This window comes from Canis lupus, chromosome 3, assembly GCF_048164855.1.
Source record: "Canis lupus baileyi chromosome 3, mCanLup2.hap1, whole genome shotgun sequence".
In the NCBI taxonomy this organism is placed as follows: Eukaryota; Metazoa; Chordata; class Mammalia; order Carnivora; family Canidae; genus Canis; species Canis lupus.
Window position 1 is genome coordinate 55,809,135 of NC_132840.1, and position 18,967 is coordinate 55,828,101.

Below are 18,967 nucleotides of genomic sequence, written 5' to 3' on the forward strand. Positions count from 1 at the left end.
GCTCAGTCAGTGGAGCATGCGACTCCTGATCTCAGCACTGTGATTTCAAGCCCCATGTTGGGCAGGCAATGATCTAAAAATATGTGTGTGTGTGTGTGTGTGTGTGTGTGTGTGTATCTGAGGACCATACAAGCCCATAAATCCATGTCTAGAATTTATCCCAGGGAAATAAGGATGTACATACAGATCCAACTTCTAAGAACGTTCACTAAAGAAATATATGAAAATATATATATATATATATGTAAAAGAACATAGAATTAACTGTAATGTCCTAGCATGTACTCGTGCAGCCAGTGGAAGGCAAGGAGCGATGTACGTTACGTGTTGATGTGCTAAAAACAGGTTGCTGACCGTGACTGATACCCAGGACCAGCCGTGGTTTGGGGACTCACTGGGCGACTCCTGCTCACAGCCGTATTTCTGCCAGTGAAAGGACCCAAAGCAAATCCATAAAGGGGGAAAGGTGGGGGACCCTGAGGAAGCCTGGTGCGAGCTCCAGCCCTCCAGCAGGCAGGCCTACCCTGTGCCCCATTTCTCCAGCAGCAGCTGGGACAGTGTGCCTGGGAAGTGCCATCTCCCGGGGAAGCTCGAGGAAACTCTGCCCCGTGATTCGGGTGGGGGCCGCCCCGTAGGCCCCCCGGCCTGACACTCCCAACATGTCAGGCTCCCAGAGGGAAGCAGGTGCTCAGGATAACACCGTGTTTACACAAGCCACTCCGGCACACTGAGCCACTCTATTTTAGGGAATGGTAGGCGCTTTCTGGAAGTCGTAAGTTCCCAGCCACGAGCCATGGGCCAACGTCCCAAGCAGGCCTTTCTAAGGAGAGCAGTCTCCAGCCGCCTCTGTTAACTCTTTCATGCACACGCGTGCCCCGAGATAACGTGTGAGGTCATGCATGCGCTCTCGCCTATCCAGAAAGGTGTTTTCGAGAGAGATGTTCAACAGTGTTACAAACCATCGTCATGTGTTACCATGTATGGGGCAGGGAGGCCATGGTGCCCCAGGCACACGCCCTTCAATCCTCACCTCATCCCCCAGGGTGAGTCTGAAAGGGTCAAGGAAGCTGAGGAGCGCGCCACCCTCTGGAGACTCCCCAGGCGGTTCACAGAACCAGAGCTGAAGGCTGGAGGTCTCGGTTGAGTCCAGAGCCCTTTACCACCATGTTGCTGCCAAGACTGGACACCTGGGCTCTCCAAAGGATGTCGTTAAAATGAGCAGAAACAGAAATATCATTGGCTTGAATCATGTGTGTAGATATGTCCTCCGTGCACCTCCCCTTTGCTGATATGACCAGAGGACAACCCAGAGTGAGGGGTGCCCCCCCCTTTCTGTGCCAAGCACCTCCCCCTCTCCCCAGTCCTGACCGCACTCACAAAGATTACAGAAGGTCGTATGCTATGGGGATTGGGGGCGGAGAGGATTTTTACCACATTACTCATGAAATCTGACCATTAGAAATAGCTAAATATTCACAAAAATGCACATCACCAGATTCTTAAGCTTACAAAGTACTTTAGACTAAATACTGGGAGTTAAACTTTGACTAATCAAGTTTTCAAGTTGTATAAAAAAGTGACTGCACCGGCCCCCCCCAACACAGGGTTCATGCGTCTTAGTGTGAAAAAGGACCAAAATGCAACACCTGCTCATCTTAGAGCCTCTTCACGCAGCAAGGCAACCACTGGGAGGGTTAGGTGTACTTTCTGTCTCTTGGTGATAAAACCGCAAGATGCTAACCGGGGTTAGAACACACTCCATCCATGTGTGGGCTCTGCCACTGGCACTCTTCCCCCCGCCCTGCCTGCCCCGCCCTGCCCTGGTCCTTTCCACAGAGACTCAGAGGTTGTCCCTCGGCGGCTGGTGCCGTGCCTGCCGCCTTGGGCGCGGCTGGGGGCAGCAGGCCCCCCAGTGATGGAAGTCCTCCTTGATGGGGTTTGGCAGCTGTGGGATCGCCCCTCCTCCCTCAATCCTGCTCTGTTCGTGTGCATGTAAGAGCAGTGGTTCTGGACCCTTTCTGTGTGCTTACTCATGAATTGAATCTTTTACTCCTCGCAGAATGAACTGGACAATGTCTCAAGTCTTCTGGAAGAAGCAGAGAAGAAGGGCATTAAGTTTGCTAAGGATGCAGCTAGTCTTGAGTCTCAACTACAGGACACTCAGGTATCCCGGGCGGGGTAAGGGCCCTGATACCAGCCGCAGCGGTTCTCTAATCAGTGAGCTAGTCCCCCAGTGCCTTTCTTGTCATCTCCAACTTTGATGCTGTACTTCTATGTGGAACCGTCTTGTGCTATAACCAGCCTTGATATGCAGGAAATCTCTGAAGCTCCTACCTGGACGCGGAGCCCTCCGTCCTCATCTGGCAGGCGTGTGGGCGGCCTGGGTGGCAGCTCTGGCTGGCCTTGCCTGGGGTATGGTTCACTGAGCGTGGTCCTACTGCACGCACAAGTACTGCTGCCCACTTTAAATAAGACTATTTTGTTGTGGTTGATATCTGACTACCCCAACTGAACAAAGAGTCCCTTTCGTAAAAGGACAGGTTGAAGCTTGCTAAGTCATACTGTTAAATCTCATACCGAAACATTCACTGAGGAATGATTGTCTTTAAGTCTGAGAGAAATTAGGATAGTGACTGATACAAAAATAATGTAGCACCTGGAGTCTGACATCTTATTTTTATTACATTTTCTAATTTGATATGAACGTTTATTTGCTATGTGCTGGGGATGTGGGGGTCAGAAATCTCAGACAAACAAGTCCGGTGTCACTGGGGCTTAGGCTGTGACAAGGCACATCCTGGACCACACAGAAAGCCCTGTGTGCGCTTTTGGAAACTTTCAAGTCTGAAAGTCATGGGAACAATACGTTCGCATTGACATATTAGAAAAATGAGCCTGGCATAAAGCATAAAGGACAGACGATTGAGGGGTGTCCCGAATCTAGAGGTGACCATGGTGAGAAATGCCAAGTGTCTGAACTCTGAGGGGCAGGAGTGGAGAGGAAGGTTTGCCCGGAGCTCAGAGATGCAGGAGGCGTGGATGGGGTCGCCGTTGCTTGACAGCCAGGTCAGAGTGGTATTTCTGTTCAGGGCGTTTATAAAATGATCCTGTGTGGTTTTGAATCCTTTCTGTCTCTTCACATCCCTGGGTATTTCTGGGACACTGAGGCTCTCTGGTTTTTGTGACATGAATTTTTTTTTTTTAAATAGAGGTGTTAAAATAAATAGATGATAGATAGATAGATAGATAGATAGATACATACATACATACATACATACATACATACATACATACATAGATAGAGTTTCTGTTTTGGTGACTAATGTAACCTCAGTGTTGGCCTCTTGTGACAACAAACAGGAGCTCCTTCAGGAGGAGACCCGCCAGAAGCTGAACCTGAGCAGCCGCATCCGGCAGCTGGAGGAGGAGAAGAACAGTCTCCAGGAGCAGCAGGAGGAGGAGGAGGAGGCCAGGAAAAACCTGGAAAAGCAGGTGTTGGTGCTGCAGTCCCAGGTACGTGTGTCCCCCTGGGAGGCCGCGGCGGCCTAGATGTGTGTCTCTAGCCGCCGAGGTTCCACATTGTCTCCTCCACTGGGGACAGTTAACCAGGTTGTCCTAAATTAAGCACATTAAGGGGTTTTTCCCTTGAACCAGCCAAATGCTGATACTACACCAGTCATGGCACTGGAAGTGTCCAAAATAAAGTCCTAGGACAGCGTCCACTGTTTAAACCACTCATCCCCTTCTAGATCATTAGCTAAGAAATTCAGTTACAGTCGAAGAGTCATTGACTCAAAACCCCACAGTGGTGATTTGCAGTTCTTTTCACAAAATATCGAAAACTCATTTTCTCTTTCTCCCTTGCCTGTAAAAATCAACGGGGTTGTTGAATATGCATCTCTCCTCACGGAAAACCTAGCTCGCCGATACCAAGAAGAAGGTAGATGATGACTTAGGAACCATCGAGAGCTTAGAAGAAGCCAGAAAGAAGCTTCTGAAAGATGTGGAGGCCCTGGGCCAGCGCCTGGAGGAGAAGGCTCTGGCCTATGACAAGCTGGAGAAGACCAAGAACCGCCTGCAGCAGGAGCTCGACGACCTGACAGTGGACCTAGATCACCAGCGCCAGATCGCCTCCAACTTGGAGAAGAAGCAGAAGAAGTTTGACCAGGTGGGTCCTCTGCGTCCATGTCCAGGCTCCATGGCCAGCGCCACATGTGGTCTCCTCCTGGCAGAGCTCTCCCTTTGGTTCTTTTGGTTTAAGATAATCTTATTCGGGGGGGCCCCCTAGGGGGCTCAGTTGGGGAAGCACCTGCCTTTGGCTCAGGTCATGATCCCAGAATCCTGGGATCAAGCCCCACATTGGGCTCCCTGCTCTGCAGGGAGTCTGCTTCTGCCTCTGCCCCAACCCTTACTTGTTCTCTGTCTCTCTAAAATAAATAAATAAAATAATCTTATTCAGAAGCTGCACATATTTATAGAAAGTTGGAAAAGGAGAAAAGCAAAGAGAACTAAGAGCCCGCCCCTAATCTGACAGTACTGTGCTCAGCGATAAGTCAGACACAGGGTGAGGCAGAAGGGGTTCTCGTGCCGTTTAGAGCGTTCCTGACATTTCCCAATGCCATCCCCATAGCTGCTGGCAGAGGAGAAGAACATCTCCGCCCGCTATGCAGAAGAGCGAGACCGCGCAGAGGCAGAGGCCAGGGAGAAGGAAACCAAAGCCCTGTCCCTGGCCCGAGCCCTCGAGGAGGCCCTAGAAACCAAGGAAGAGTTTGAGAGACAGAACAAGCAGCTGCGGGCAGACATGGAGGACCTGATAAGCTCCAAGGATGACGTGGGGAAGAACGTGAGTGTCCCCAGGGACCGGTCCTCAGAAGGGGCACAGGGGGGCCTCACCCAGCAGCGGAGCGGCCTGGGAGGACCCGTGCCTGTGCATAAGGACGGGAGCGCCATCTTCTGGGATGTGTGGCCTGTTCTGGGTTCTCAGTGCCAAAGCCAGATTGGAGTTCTTGTTTGTTCTTGTCACATCCTGGGCCCACCCTGCCCTACCCTGCGCCCTGGCAGGGGACATGGAAGCAAGCATGTCACAGCAGTTACCAGCACGAGTACCAGGGATCCCTCAGATCGAGGGCAGCGGGCACCTGGGGAGGAGCCTGTGGCACCAGCTTTGTCCCAGACCTCCATCTTCCCCGAAGGCTTCAGATGTTTTGGGGACTCATTCAGGGTCTGAAGGTTTCTGTGATACCGCCCTCCCCCTGGGACACACGCCACAAGAGCTGTGATCACTTCTCTGTGCCCCACGTCCCTCCCTTAGGTGTTGAGGATGGCCAGGCCAGACCTCGACTCAGAAACAGGTTTGGGGCTCGGCTCTTCACCCAGTTTCCGTTCTCGGCAGAAGAAGCCACTTTACCTCTCGAGCCCAGGTTTGCTCATCTGCCGGCTGGACATTACACTCCCCCTATTTCACAACACTATGGCACATGTGCTTTGAAAACATCAGGTCTCCTTTTCATGGGATGTGGGCTCTCTGGCCACGTCCTAAATGGGGAAGACCATCCTAACTTCCCGTTGGGTCTCCTGCAGCCCAGGGGATCAGCCCCTTGGACAAGAGGCCACCTACAGCAGAAATGGCTGTGATTACATAGAGGAATTACATTGTTTTGGGATTTGTTTTTTTTTTTTAATCAAGCAAGCTCTCTGCCCAACATAAGGCTTGAACTCACAACCCTGAGGTCAAGAGCCAGCCAGGTGCTCTGTTGTTTTCTTCTTCCCTTAGTCATGTAGACTAATCAACAGTCACACATTAATTCCACAGACATTTCTTTTGAGAAGCACCAGACCCTGAGGAGACCTGCAGGGCTGCCTCATGCCAGGCGTCTGTCCCGCTGCCGCATGAGAACTGGCGCAGCCACGAACCCCCAAGGGGGGAAGCACAGCACCTGCACCTGCTACCTCCAGGGTGTCTCTGGGGTAGATGAGAGGGGACGTGGTGTGGAAGCGGTAGATGGAGGTTGGTGATGAGGATCTTTGTCCAGAGAAAGCCCAGGCCTGTGTCACCTGTATGCTGCTTCACGGGCCTACACCTTAATATGTAAAAGCTTCCACATGCATTTTTGGTACGAGCCATCTTGCCCAGAGCAAGACGGAACATACCGTAGCACCTTTCACACACCGACAGCAGGCAGGTGGCCATTCTGCAGACCAGCACCTCTGACATCGCACTCCTCTCATTGTTCTTTGGCTCCCAGAGCTCACTGGGCCTCAGGGTCACTGGAGAATTGCTCTTGATTACAGAGCACGTCAGTAAAGAGCTCCCTACTGTTCTCTAATGGCTTACTCCAAAATGAGGAGGAGCGGAGGCCGGAGCAGGATAGGGAAGGACCGTGATGTGTGGGGAAGCTGGCCTGGGAGGGACCAGAGCGGCCTTCGTGCCGCGTGGCGGCTTCTAACCGAAGACGACACAGATGGCTATCCTAGTCCTTGTCTATGGCTCTGCCAGGGTCATCTCTTCCCTGCTGTGTCCCATGGTCCAGGTGCACGAGCTTGAAAAATCGAAGCGGGCCCTGGAGCAACAGGTGGAGGAGATGAGGACACAGCTGGAAGAGCTGGAGGATGAGCTTCAGGCCACAGAAGACGCCAAGCTTCGCCTGGAAGTCAACATGCAGGCCATGAAGGCCCAGTTTGAGAGGGACTTACAAACCAGGGACGAGCAGAATGAAGAGAAGAAGCGGCTCCTGGTTAAGCAGGTAGGTGGGAGGAAGCATGGTCTTGGGAATGGGAACATGTTTGTTCTCGAAGTCTGGCTGTGGGTCAATGTCTTGTCCATTCATGTCAGAACATGTTAGCAGAAGTAAAACTAATTTAGTTGATCATTTGATTATTCTTTAAAATTTAGCTTACTTGTTCTTGATTTCCTGTTTCCCAAACACCACCAGTGATGCTTACAAGCCAGAATGTTTACCGTTTATTCCATACTCCTCAGTGGGATCCCCAGAGGATACATAGTACAGTTCCAATTACTGGTTGCAAACATGTGGGTAAAGGAGAGAAGCCATACACACCTGATGAGGGGACTCCGCTTTTCTGAAGGTGACATCACATGTCCTCATGAAATCACTTTGAAAAGGAAAAAAAGCCAGATGATTCTTTTTTTTTTTTTTTTGGTTTTGGTTTTGGTTTTAAAAATGTTGCTGGGCACTTACAATTTTGTATACTTTTCTGAATGTAGGTCTAATTTCTAAGTTCACTTTTAAAAACAAATTATGGATATTTTGGCAGTCCTTTGGAGTTCGTGGTATCAAATCTTGGATCTGGGATAGATTTGTTGTTTTCATTGTACTGATATTTAATATATTAGCCATTTATTGCTCGATAACTAATTACCTCAGACTTAGTGACTTAGAGCAGAACTCACTTAACTCCCAGTTTCTGTGGGTCCAGAATTCTAAATTGACATGGCAGGGTGCATTGTCTGAAGGCCTGACTTGGCCCAGAGGCCCGGCGTCCAGGCTGGCTGCCCACCCCCACTCCCCCACCGGGGTCCTGGCCTGAGACCCCAGCTCCCTGCCACATGGGCCTCTCCACAGGCCACCTGAGTGCCCCCGCAGGAAACCACCCCGAGAAAATATCTCCCGGTGACCATGAAGGAGGGCACATGATATGATGAGCACTGGGTGTGATATAAGACTAATGATTCACTGACCTACCTCCAAAACCAATAATACGTTATATGTTAATTAACTAAATTCAAATAAAACTTTTTAAAAATACGAAGAAAGAAAATGAAAATGTCTCCGAGCTTTCACCTGTGTGGTGTCACCTTGTCTGTGACCTTGAAACCAAGGACTCTGCCTTCCCATGTGCCCTCATGGGTAGGCTGTGGGAACAGTGCATATGAGGCACCACTGTTTAAAGACCTCTCTGAACACAGTTCAGCTGTTATTATTATTCCATTAATAATACCTACTTGGCAGTAGGGAGCCCCCCACAGTAACCCTCTGTAGTGACAGGCTGCCTGGCCCCATGAGGGGACACCTGGGTCCCAGCAGGCCTAACCCAATGCCACCCACCAGGTGCGGGAGCTGGAGGCAGAGCTGGAAGATGAGCGGAAGCAGCGAGCGCTGGCGGTCGCTTCTAAAAAGAAACTGGAAATAGACCTGAAGGACCTTGAAGCCCAGATTGAGGCTGCGAACAAAGCGAGGGACGAAGTGATCAAGCAGCTTCGCAAGCTTCAGGTATGTGTGGCCGCGTCCTTGAGGGTGTCCTGTGGCCCTGTGGGGACCAAGCCTATGACCTGAGCCGTGGCTTGGGACAGAGGCTGGAAGGACCACAGTGTATCTGTCGTGTCTGCAGGATGTGTGTGGCCCCACCTAGCAGGTCCTGGACAGAGCGGGGGGTCACAGAGCAGCCACAGGGTTGGGGGCGGGGGGGGTCATGCTACTTGAATGCTGTGCCAGCTGTCACTATCATGATGTCAAGGTGATTTCTAGGATAACTCCCAGTTCCTGGCAGGATGTCATGGGCCCTCTCTCGTAAAAGGCACAGCTTCTCTGGGGGGACACTGATCATTTGTGACAAACGCTTTAGAAAACATCCATTTCTCTGACCGTGGTGATTCCACATCTTAAGAATGTGTTCTAGCGAAATACAGAGATGAGAAGAAGTATTTTTATACAAAGATCAGAGCTGAAATGTATTTGACCACCAGGCATTTCGATGATGGGGAGAAGGACGCGGCGATAGAGCCTGAGTGAGGAAGCAGCGTAGGGCAGCTTTGCTCACGCCCACACACGTGTATATGTTCATGTGTAGCCGGCCAGAGAGACGTGCTTATTAGGAAAACCATTAAAAGGAAAAGTCAACTCTGGATAATGGGTTCAGGAGTAATTTATTTGCTTCCTTCTGCTTTTTAAAAAAGCTTAAGTACAAAGCTTTTATTTGGATGAGATAATTACAAAGGTTATGAAGCACGTGGTAGAGAACATCAGTTAGGCTGTATTTACGTCACGGCTTTAGGGAGATGTAATTCACAGGCCGTGCGACTTACCTATTTAAAGTATTTTGAGTATATTTTAGTATATTCACAGGACTGTACAGACTCACCACTAAGTTTGGACATTCTGACTCCCTTGAAAAGAAACCCTGTGCCATTAGCTGTCCCCCCCGCACCATGGTCTGCTGCGTCCAGCGCTGATCAACCACAAATCCACTTTGTCGCTCTAGATTTGCCTGAGCTGGACATCCATATAAATGGAATCCTAGCAAACGTGGCTTTGCGGACTGGCTGCTTTGCCTCCGTGTGCTGTAGCCTGAATGAGTGCTTTGTTCCTTTTTATTACTGAAGAATATTCCATTGTATGGATGCACCACATTTCCATGCATCAGCTGTGGCCATTTGGGTTGGCTTTTCAGCTACTAAGAATACTGCTGCTGTGAGCATTCATGAACATTTGTGTGGACACGTGCTTTCAATCCTCGGGTATGCCCGTACCTACGAGTAGAGGTGCTGGGTTATATGGTGATTCTGTTTAACCTTGAGGAACGGCCAGACCTTTCCATGGCGACTGTCCCGTTTTACTATGAGGACTCCAGTGTCGCTACATCCTCACCAGTATTTGTTCTTGCCCATCTTTTATAGTCATCCCAGTGGGCATGAAGTGGTATTTCATTGTAGTTTTAATTTGCGTTTCCCTAAGGACTGATGACAAACATCTTTTTATGTGCTTCTGCCTATTATCTTATTTGGGAAAAATATCTTTCAACCCTCTGCTCATTTCAATTGATTTAATAAACAGAGTTGTGATGTATCTGTATGTATTCTGGATGCTTCTTGTGAAATTGAATGGTCTTGGCATTCCTGTCAAAAATCTACTGACATAGACTTCGGTGTTTATTTCTGGACTCCGTTCTATTCCATTGATCTGTGTGTCTTTCCTTAGACCAGAATCACAGTCTTGATTGCTGTGGCTCTGTAAGTTTTGAAATTGGGAAATGTGACGTCTCTAGCTTTATTCTTTTTTCAAGATTGTTTAGCTGTTCCTTATAATTCCATATGAATTTTAGGATCAACTTGTCAATTTCTGTAATGAGAGGGAAAGGAAGCCAGCTTGAATGTTGATAATGTGTTGACTTAGGTGGACCGATTTGGAAAGGACCACCCTTAACAGTATTGTCCTCCAGGGCATGAACATAATGATCCTTCCAGTTATTTAGCAGTTGTTTTTTCAGTGATATTTTGTATCTTTGGTGTGCAAGTCAGATAACTAAATTTATACTTTATAAATTTAGTTATAAATTATAAATTATAGTTATAAAGTATAAATTTATACTTTATACTTTAACTAAATTTATACCTAAATATTTTACTGGTTTTGATGCTTATCAGGGTGGGTGACTGCTTTCCTAAGTTTTGGAATGTTTATAGTGTATGGAAATACAATTGATTTTTGTATACTGATCTTGTATCTTATAACCTTGCTGGATTCCTTAGGATGTTCAGTATACCAGATCATATTATCAGCAAATCAAGCTGGTTATTTTTGCCTAAAGCCTTTCTAATCTGGATGTCTTTTTTTGGTTCTTGTCTTGATGTAATTACTTTGACAAGACTCTCCACGATAGTGTTAAACAAAAGTGGCAAAGTCAGACATTCCTGCTTCATTGTTGATCTTAGGAGGAAAGCATTCAGTCTTTGAACCACTAAGTATGATATTAGCTAGGGTTTGTTTTTTTCAAGATTGTATTTATTTATGAGAGAGAGAGAGGCAGAGGGAGAAGCAGGCTCCATGCAAGGAGCCCGACATGGGGACTCAATCCCAGGTCTCCGGGATCGGGCCCGGGGCTGAAGGCGGCGCTTAACCACTGAGCCACCCGGGCTGCCCTAGCTAGGGTTTTTTGTGGCTGCCATTTATCAGAGTTAAAGGAAATCTATTTATTTCCTTAAGTGTTTTTATAATGAAAGGGTGTTTTAGATTTTGTCCAGTGCTGCCTCTGCATTTTTGAGATGATCCTACCGCTATACTAATTCATTTTTAGGTTTTGCATTCCTCAGATAAATCCTACTTGGATGTTGGGATATAATGGTATATAAATATACAGTGTAATTCTTTTTTATATGCTCATGGATTCAGTTTGCCGTTCTGTTCGTAATTTGTTGTGGGATTTGCTGAGGATTTTTGCATCCATGTTCATAAGGGATATTATTCTAAATGTTTTCATGTAATACCTTCATCATTTCCGTTTATTTTTATGTTTTCAATGGCTATATATTACTTTTACAATCTGAAAAAAAATACACGTTTAAAATCTAACAATGAAAACTATTGTAAAACCTTCTTCCCACTTAATTTTAGGCTCAGATGAAGGATTACCAACGTGAATTAGAAGAAGCCCGTGCATCCCGGGATGAGATTTTTGCTCAATCCAAAGAGAGTGAAAAGAAACTGAAGAGTCTGGAAGCAGAAATCCTTCAATTGCAGGAGGTTGGTGTACTTATTCATCCATTTATTCAAAAAATATTTACCCGGCAGCCCCAGTGGCGCAGCAGTTTAGCGCCGCCTGCAGTCCAGGGTTTGATCCTGGGGACCCTGGATCAAGTCCCACATCGGGCTCCCTGCGTGGAGCCTGCTTCTCCCTCTGCCTGTGCCTCTGCCCCTCTCTCTCTCTCTCTCTCTCTCTCTCTGTGTGTCTCTATGAATAAATAAAATCTTTAAAAAAAAATATTTACCCTTAAAATTTCTCCAAGGGCAAGGAAATACGTGTCACTGTCTTTGTAGCCTAGTATACAATTTCACTGCCCATTTGTAATAAGATACTGGACCATCTTACCACTCAGTCCAGCCTATGACACTGCTCATATACAATCCTCTACCTGACCAAAGGCTGAGGGGTGGATTAGTACTTGCTCAGGCAACTTTCCAGGCCTCGTTCCATGTGTAAACAAAGGCAGTGGTGTTTCTGTAGTGTCGGTAAGCATCAGGACTGTTAACTCTAATCTTAGTGTCCTGAGATGGCCCTGTTTATGCATGTGATGCTTACAAGGGGAAAAGTAGGTTTCATTGAGTTCCTAAGTGAATCATCTTGTGATGGATTCTTTCGTTTATCTTGTTTGTAAGTTCTCAGGAAGAGGGACTAAAGAAGGGGTACTAAAGAGGGACTAAAGAGGGTCTGGGGTTCTATCCATGGTGGGCACACCAGAATACATACACACATTTTAATGGTTTTATTGAGGTTAACTGACATACAAAGGAACATACTCAATGTGTACACACATTTCTGTATAAACAGTGATCAAAATTTATTCCAATTGAGAAAGATAAAAGCAACTCAAGTTGAGATGTGATTACGAATTAATATGAGAAAAAAGCTACCACCATCTAGAAATGCTGGATTTGGTGTTAGCAAAGACAACTGTAAATGAGGGGTAGACCTTGCAAGAAAGGAAGGGAATTCCCTCAGTGTTCGGAATGGAAGGAACTGAAGACCAGGTGAGTAAACACTGAGCAGACCCTTGGCTTCCTCCAAGAGGCAGCTTTTGGTTTGGATCCTTCTTTATTTTCAATTTAATTGATTTTTTCCCCCTCTTGTCTTTATTTCCTTTGAATCTTTTTTTTCTGACTTCTTGAGTTGCACACATTAATTTTTAGGCTTTTCTCGTCTCATTCTCCTAGAACACTGGAAATTCCTCTCCTGTGTTCACTGTGTCCTGCAAAAATCTGTGCTCTCATTGCCATCTTTTAAATTTTTTAAAAAGATTTATTTTAGAGAGTATGTGAGAGGTGGATGGGGCAGAGGAAGAGAATCTGAAGCAGACTCCTCACTAAGTACAGAGCCTGATGTAGGACTCGATCCCACAACCCTGAGATCACCCACTCAACTGCTCAACCAACTGAACCACCCAGGTGCCCCTAGTTCTAAATTTTTCTAATTTCAATGATGGTTTCTTCTTTATTCCATGAATAGTCTAAAAGTGTGGTATAAGCTTCCAATATGTGACTTTTGGTTTTGTTTTTTGTTTGGTTTTGTTTTTTGCTTTTTATAGCTGGTTTCCGTTTTATTGCATCATGGCTAAGAATATTGAGAGCAGAGCAGCATTAGGGCCTAGCATGTGGTCCATCTTTAAAAATGCTCCAAGTGCTTAAAAGAATATGCATTCCTCAGCAAAAGTAGATGCTCATGATAGAGCTGACAGGGCTACACACACAGGGGACGGGGCCCTGAGGGCCAGGGCACTGCCTCCGTACCCAAGCCCAGCAGCGGCGCAGCCTCTTCAGAAAGTGTGTATTCCAGGCCTTCAGACAGGAGTTTGCTGCAAGAGGGAGAAGCCATCCCACAGAGAAAGCAAGCCCCACCCTTCCCTCCACCTCTCTCTCTTTCTCTCTCTTTCTCTCTCTCTCTCTCTCTCCCCCTCTCTCCCCCCCCAGACCCCTTTGTCCTTCAGCTCACAGGCCCCAGGCTCCTCCCCTCTCTCTTGTCTGCAGCGCACCCAGCAGGTGGACAGGAAGGGCCCCTTGCTAGGACCGGGAGGATGGAGCACCTAAGGCCCTTGGGTCAGGCCCAGAGCATCCTACCAGCTGCCCTCACAGTCAGGCTCACTCTGTGCCACGTGCAAGGGCCTTTGGCCTACATCCTGGGCACTAATGTAACCTGCATGCCACGCACACAGGTGAAATCCTTTTTATGCAGCCCTGCCCCACAGGCATCTTAAAGCTGTGCCCTTGTCAAATAGAGATCTTTTAGGAAGGCCAGCTGCAGGGGAAGAGACACCGGATAGGGAGGTGTCAGGACCCCGACTTTCCACTGTCGACCAGCCTTAGACTTGGCAAGCCACTTCATCCATACGCTCAGGGAAATGGTGCGGCTCTCACATCCTGAGAGTAGCTCTGCCTTTACCCATAGGTGGTGAGAAATGTGCCCTGGCTGCTTCCTGGGGCAGGTCCTCTTTCCAAACAAATCCATGGAAGGGCTGCCACAGGGCCGTTCTTCCTGCAGAACTGGCAGGTGCAGAACCGTGTGTCCTGCACCCCCTCCATGCCCTTTCAGGAGGCGGCCCTGCTCACGGCAAAGCCCAAGGCCTCACACTCGCCCCCCTCCTCCTCACAGGCACTGTGATCCTGACTGTGCCACACAACGGCCCAGTTTCCTGGGGCCTTTGATGTTTCTGGTCTCTAACTAGTGTCCTTCCTCCAAACTGTATGACCCATGTATCCATGTATGTGACAGAGTCATGCCAAGACCATGAGCTGGTCTAGTTCTGGGTTTGAATAAAGTTCATGCTCAGTCTGTGATTAAGAAACCCCAGCTTTCTCAGGAGGGCAGGAATAGAGCTGTCTCTTAAATTGGAAGTGACAGCAAAGCGCTTACACAGACCAGGACTCCCCTCTGGGGTCAGTTTTTCATAGGATGTTGACAAGAGCACACTGCCTGGCTGGCCGGCTTCGTTTCTCAAATCTAACAGCAGCTTGAGGCACAGAGTGAGCTGGATCCACGGAGGCTGCAGCCAGCAGGGCAAGGTCAGACCTCACCATGGAGTAGATGCTTCACCAGAGCTTCAATCCCATCTCATCTTCCTTAGGAACTGGCCTCATCTGAGCGAGCGCGCCGCCACGCCGAGCAGGAGAGAGATGAGCTGGCTGACGAGATCGCCAACAGCGCCTCTGGCAAGTGAGTCTCCCGGCAGCCAGTGGGCCAGGGCGGGCTAGAGACCTGGAGCAGTCCCATCTGTCCTCTTGGGCACCTGTGGTCTGTCCCCCTTGGGGCATGCCCACTGCCCCCGGGGAAGGCCGGGCAATCAGACATCTGGAAGTCAGGTTGGTCTGCTCCTCTGTTCCAAGTCTGGGCAAAGAGGATGCTGGGCTTCCAAACTGCCTTGAGCACAACCCAGTAGGTCACACCCCCGCGGGTCAGTCATTCCCACACTAGGCAGGAAGGAAATACACCTGAAACTAACCCAGTTAAGTCTTCACCTTCCAGGTCATTCAGTTTGGCAAGCAGATCCCTTAAGACCAACATCCCTTGTGTAGCCTGGATGAGGGCTGACGTTTTATCTCAGTGCGCTGGAAACCCAGTGGAATCTAAGCTAGGGCGTACTGGGGTCACTTTGCCCTTGTGGAAGGTCACCATGGCCGCTGTCTCCAGAGGGCAGATGGAGCGCAGCAGGGAGGCCAGCTGGAAGGGGACCGAGGTGGTCCAGCCCGAAGTGACAGGGCCCTCACTAGCATGGGAAGCTTGGAAGTGTCATCACCAGGACTTGCTGACGGGCCGGGGGACGGGAGCGGGGGGAAAGTCAACAATCAAGAATGATGCTGGTGTGGAGCAGCCCCCCTGCATCCCCCACCCCACCCCAACCCCCAGGCCGGGCAGACCCGGTGTTGAGCCATCTCCCTCTCTCCCTGCCCCGGCCAGGTCTGCGCTGCTGGATGAGAAGCGGCGTCTGGAGGCACGGATCGCGCAGCTGGAGGAGGAGCTGGAAGAGGAGCAGAGCAACATGGAGCTGCTCAACGACCGCTTCCGCAAGACCACGCTGCAGGTGGCCCGCGCAGCGGCCTGTCGCCTGGGAAGGGCTGTGGTGCCCGCCGGCCCGAGTGACCAAACCCGGCTCTCCTCTCCAGGTGGACACGCTGAACGCCGAGCTCGCGGCTGAGCGCAGCGCCGCCCAGAAGAGCGACAACGCACGCCAGCAGCTAGAGCGGCAGAACAAGGAGCTGAAGGCCAAGCTGCAGGAACTGGAGGGCGCCGTCAAGTCCAAGTTCAAGGCCACCATCTCTGCCCTGGAAGCCAAGATTGGGCAGCTGGAGGAGCAGCTGGAGCAGGAAGCCAAGTAAGAAGGTCTTGCTGTCTTAAACCCAAACTTCCTGCATCTGCTGCAGGCCAGGTCCCAGCCGAGCCTGTGAGTCAGACACAACCCACACTCCGCGGCCCTGCAAGGGCTCCCTTAGCCTGGGAAGCCACGACAGGGACACACATACCCAGAACGGGAGACTGAGGTGTTGTGAGCCCTCGGGGACGGCTGGCTCACCTGCGGGCTAACCCTACTGTGCCCTTGACCTCCTAGGGTGCCAGAGGTGCTCTCCCCAGTCAATGTCCAAGTGGCTGACATCACACAAAATGCTACAGCTGGTTGGCAGAGAGGAAATGCAGTTTGACCAAACAGCTTTTCTTCTCCCATAGGAAAGGACTGCTCGGCATTTCCCGTTGTGTTGTAGTAAAGCATCTGGAGAGCTGCACAGGCAGCTCTAGAGGCCACTGACCCCACCCTGGGTTAGAGCAGAGCTTCACGTTTGCCCTCCCGATGGGCAGCTGGGGGCCCAGGATTGCAGGGCCCCCAGCATCCGCCCGGGCCCCGCTTCCTCAGTCTCCCACTCTGCAGACCCCACTGCACTCAGAGAATGGGGCTTATTTGCCATCACAGTCATTGTGACCTACCCTTTCCAGCCAACTGCAGGGGCTGGCCATTCTTGGTAACATTTGAGAAGGAACAAAAAAGACTGTTTTCTGTGGCACTAAGTTCCTTCTCTTCGGCACGGCCAGCGTGGGCCTTTCAGGAAGCATGCTTACTTGCTTGGCTTTAACTAAACAGGGAGTGTGAGTTTTTTGGGTTTTTTTGGGGGTTTTTTTTTGGGGTTTTTTTTTTTTTTTCTGTTTCACTAGTAGCTGCGACAGCCCATGAATTTTAACCTAAAACAGTTAACAAATCGGTTTGTTTGGGTTTCCACGCTAAAAAGTTAGGTAATGAGAGTGACTGATTATGGTTTTTATCTGCAGAAGATTTGAATATATAGGCAGGTAGCTTATTTTTTTAAAAAAAGATTTTATTTGAGAGAGTGAAGGAGACCGAGCGGATGAGCAGGGGGAGGAAGAAGCAGACTCCCCACTGAGCAGGGAGCCCAATGCAGGGCTTGATCCCGGGACCCTGAGATCATGATGTAAGCCAAAACCAAGAGCCAGGCGCTTCACCAACTGAGCCCCCCAGGTGCCCCTGGGGCAGGTCGCTGTGATCTTCAGAAGGCCACCAACACGATCGACATCTGTGTGTGAAGGAATAACGAATGCGCTTTTTCTACCCACCTGCATTAGGATATGATACATCAGAAAGGAAGAGTTTCTGGGCCATGTAAATTATATTGTTGTGGTCAGAGAGGTCTGGGAAGGCATTCCAGCGTGTGTCCTCTTCCAGAGACAAAAGACTAAAAAAAATAGTTTCCCCATTCCACCATCATTTCTGGAGTTGCCAAAACTAACACGTTGGTCGTTTTAATAGGGAACGAGCAGCCGCCAACAAACTAGTCCGTCGCACGGAGAAAAAGCTGAAAGAGATCTTCATGCAGGTTGAAGATGAGCGTCGACATGCGGATCAGTATAAAGAACAGGTAAGGAAGGGGAAAGAGGAGGATGACGATGCCTCCCGCCCTGGAGCAGCTTTACTCAGCAAGGACACTCATGCACAATGAGCCCAAGTGTCACCATCTGACTAGCGACATGAAGATGCTGTTTGAAACGTTAACACTTGTGTTCTAGCAAACGTGCTGTTCGTTGTCCTCAGCAGACACTCTGGGGTGCAGGGGACACAGAGATGATTGTGACACAGCCGCCGCCCTCAGGGCTCTCCCGGGGCAGCCAACATAGGCAGTGGGGAGCCTGGACCAGAGGCCTGAACGCAGTCTTACAGTTAGCGGTTTTCTCCAGAGCATGTGTGCCCCATGGGGGAGGACACCTCTGCCTGTGACACTCACTCTCCTAAGTGCCCAGAAAACAGTCCTGGGCATCGTCGGCACTCATTGGGCACTGGCCGGAGGCAGGGGTGGCTACTGGCCCCGTGTGCGGGACCCACCTGGTCTCCCTCGTCTGCACCCAGCCACACCCTGGTCTGAGCATCAAGGGGCTGCTCTAATGGGACTGGTTGCCATGGCCGGGTCCACAGTGCCTGCTGCCTAGGGGGGCCCGTGCTCTCCCTCTGGGCCTCCCCACTCTGCTGTGATGACACATGGCCCCTGCAGATGCTGGGAGGGAAGGTGGCCGGGGTGGAGAATGCCGAGGCCCTTGGCTTTCCCTATCCCACCCCCAGGACCTAGCGCCACTGAGGGCAGCTCTGGGCAGACGTGAGCGACCCGCGAGGCGCTGGCCGGCGTCTGCATTGCTGAGTTCTCGCATTCGCTCTTCCAGGGTGTCTTTGTACTTGAATCAAAGCGTAACATCCGAAACACCCGTGCTTAATGGAGGTACAAAACCAATTGTACCACCTCCTGGGGTGGGAGACTGTGCCTCTCTCTGGCTCTTTTGTATTCTGCAGGAATCGGTTCCTGCTCTTAATCCCCTAGGTCACTCATGTGAAGCTACTCAATTGTACGTATTTCCCTACCGAAAACACGAGGGTGAAAATAGGATTTGACATTAGATTTCCTTTAGCAGTTTGCTTTGTAGACACTGGCTGTGCTGGGACTGGCAGGCTGATGAGAAGGCCTCAGACCATCCACCCCCCACCCCCGCCGTGTGTGTGTGTATGTGTGTGTGTGTGCGTGCACACGCACACACACACACATACACATTTGTCGGGGACATGCTCGGGATGTGGCCATGCCAACACCGAATTCTCCCATCTGGTCTGACTCGGCTGGTGCGACTCATCCCCCAGATGGAGAAGGCCAACGCCAGGATGAAACAGCTCAAGCGGCAGCTGGAGGAGGCAGAGGAGGAAGCCACACGTGCCAACGCATCTCGGCGTAAGCTCCAGCGGGAACTGGACGATGCCACGGAGGCCAACGAGGGCCTGAGCCGTGAGGTCAGCACGCTGAAGAACCGGCTGAGGTAAGCGACCCGGGTTGGGGTCTGGGTGGGGATGTCCCACAAGAGGCGCTAGGTCGCAGAGCCCCAAGCTTTGTGAAAACAGCTGCATTTGTCACTTTGCATTTGGCCCAGAGGATTCCTCAGATCCCCGTAGTTCTTCCCTCTGGCTCCGGGATCGCTGTGCGTTTAT

General features: G+C 50.0%; 2 protein-coding genes across 18 annotated transcripts in view; one reads left to right on the forward strand and one right to left on the reverse strand.

Annotated features, from left to right (window-relative positions):
- The window catches only part of MYH10 (myosin heavy chain 10), a 121,916-nt gene that overhangs the window by 100,686 nt on the left and 2,263 nt on the right, over positions 1 to 18,967 (forward strand). For all 13 annotated transcript variants that reach the window (XM_072821187.1, XM_072821181.1, XM_072821180.1 and 10 more), the window contains 12 exons: positions 2,060 to 2,164; positions 3,361 to 3,513; positions 3,920 to 4,168; positions 4,631 to 4,843; positions 6,531 to 6,743; positions 8,070 to 8,231; positions 11,349 to 11,477; positions 14,570 to 14,658; positions 15,400 to 15,523; positions 15,606 to 15,814; positions 17,255 to 17,363; positions 18,626 to 18,798. In XM_072821187.1, coding sequence (XP_072677288.1) covers positions 2,060 to 2,164; positions 3,361 to 3,513; positions 3,920 to 4,168; positions 4,631 to 4,843; positions 6,531 to 6,743; positions 8,070 to 8,231; positions 11,349 to 11,477; positions 14,570 to 14,658; positions 15,400 to 15,523; positions 15,606 to 15,814; positions 17,255 to 17,363; positions 18,626 to 18,798 — 1,928 coding nt within the window. The remainder of the gene's footprint in view (positions 1 to 2,059; positions 2,165 to 3,360; positions 3,514 to 3,919; positions 4,169 to 4,630; positions 4,844 to 6,530; positions 6,744 to 8,069; positions 8,232 to 11,348; positions 11,478 to 14,569; positions 14,659 to 15,399; positions 15,524 to 15,605; positions 15,815 to 17,254; positions 17,364 to 18,625; positions 18,799 to 18,967) is intronic.
- The window catches only part of NDEL1 (nudE neurodevelopment protein 1 like 1), a 78,455-nt gene that overhangs the window by 5,073 nt on the left and 54,415 nt on the right, over positions 1 to 18,967 (reverse strand). Inside the window, exon 9 of one of the 5 annotated variants that reach the window (XM_072821196.1) lies at positions 16,785 to 17,021. The exons of the other annotated variants lie outside the window; for them this stretch is intronic. Within the exon in view, the coding sequence (XP_072677297.1) occupies positions 16,913 to 17,021 (109 nt within the window). The 3' untranslated portion in view covers positions 16,785 to 16,912. Of the gene's footprint in view, positions 1 to 16,784; positions 17,022 to 18,967 lie in introns of those variants that run through there. 5 annotated transcript variants of the gene reach the window in all.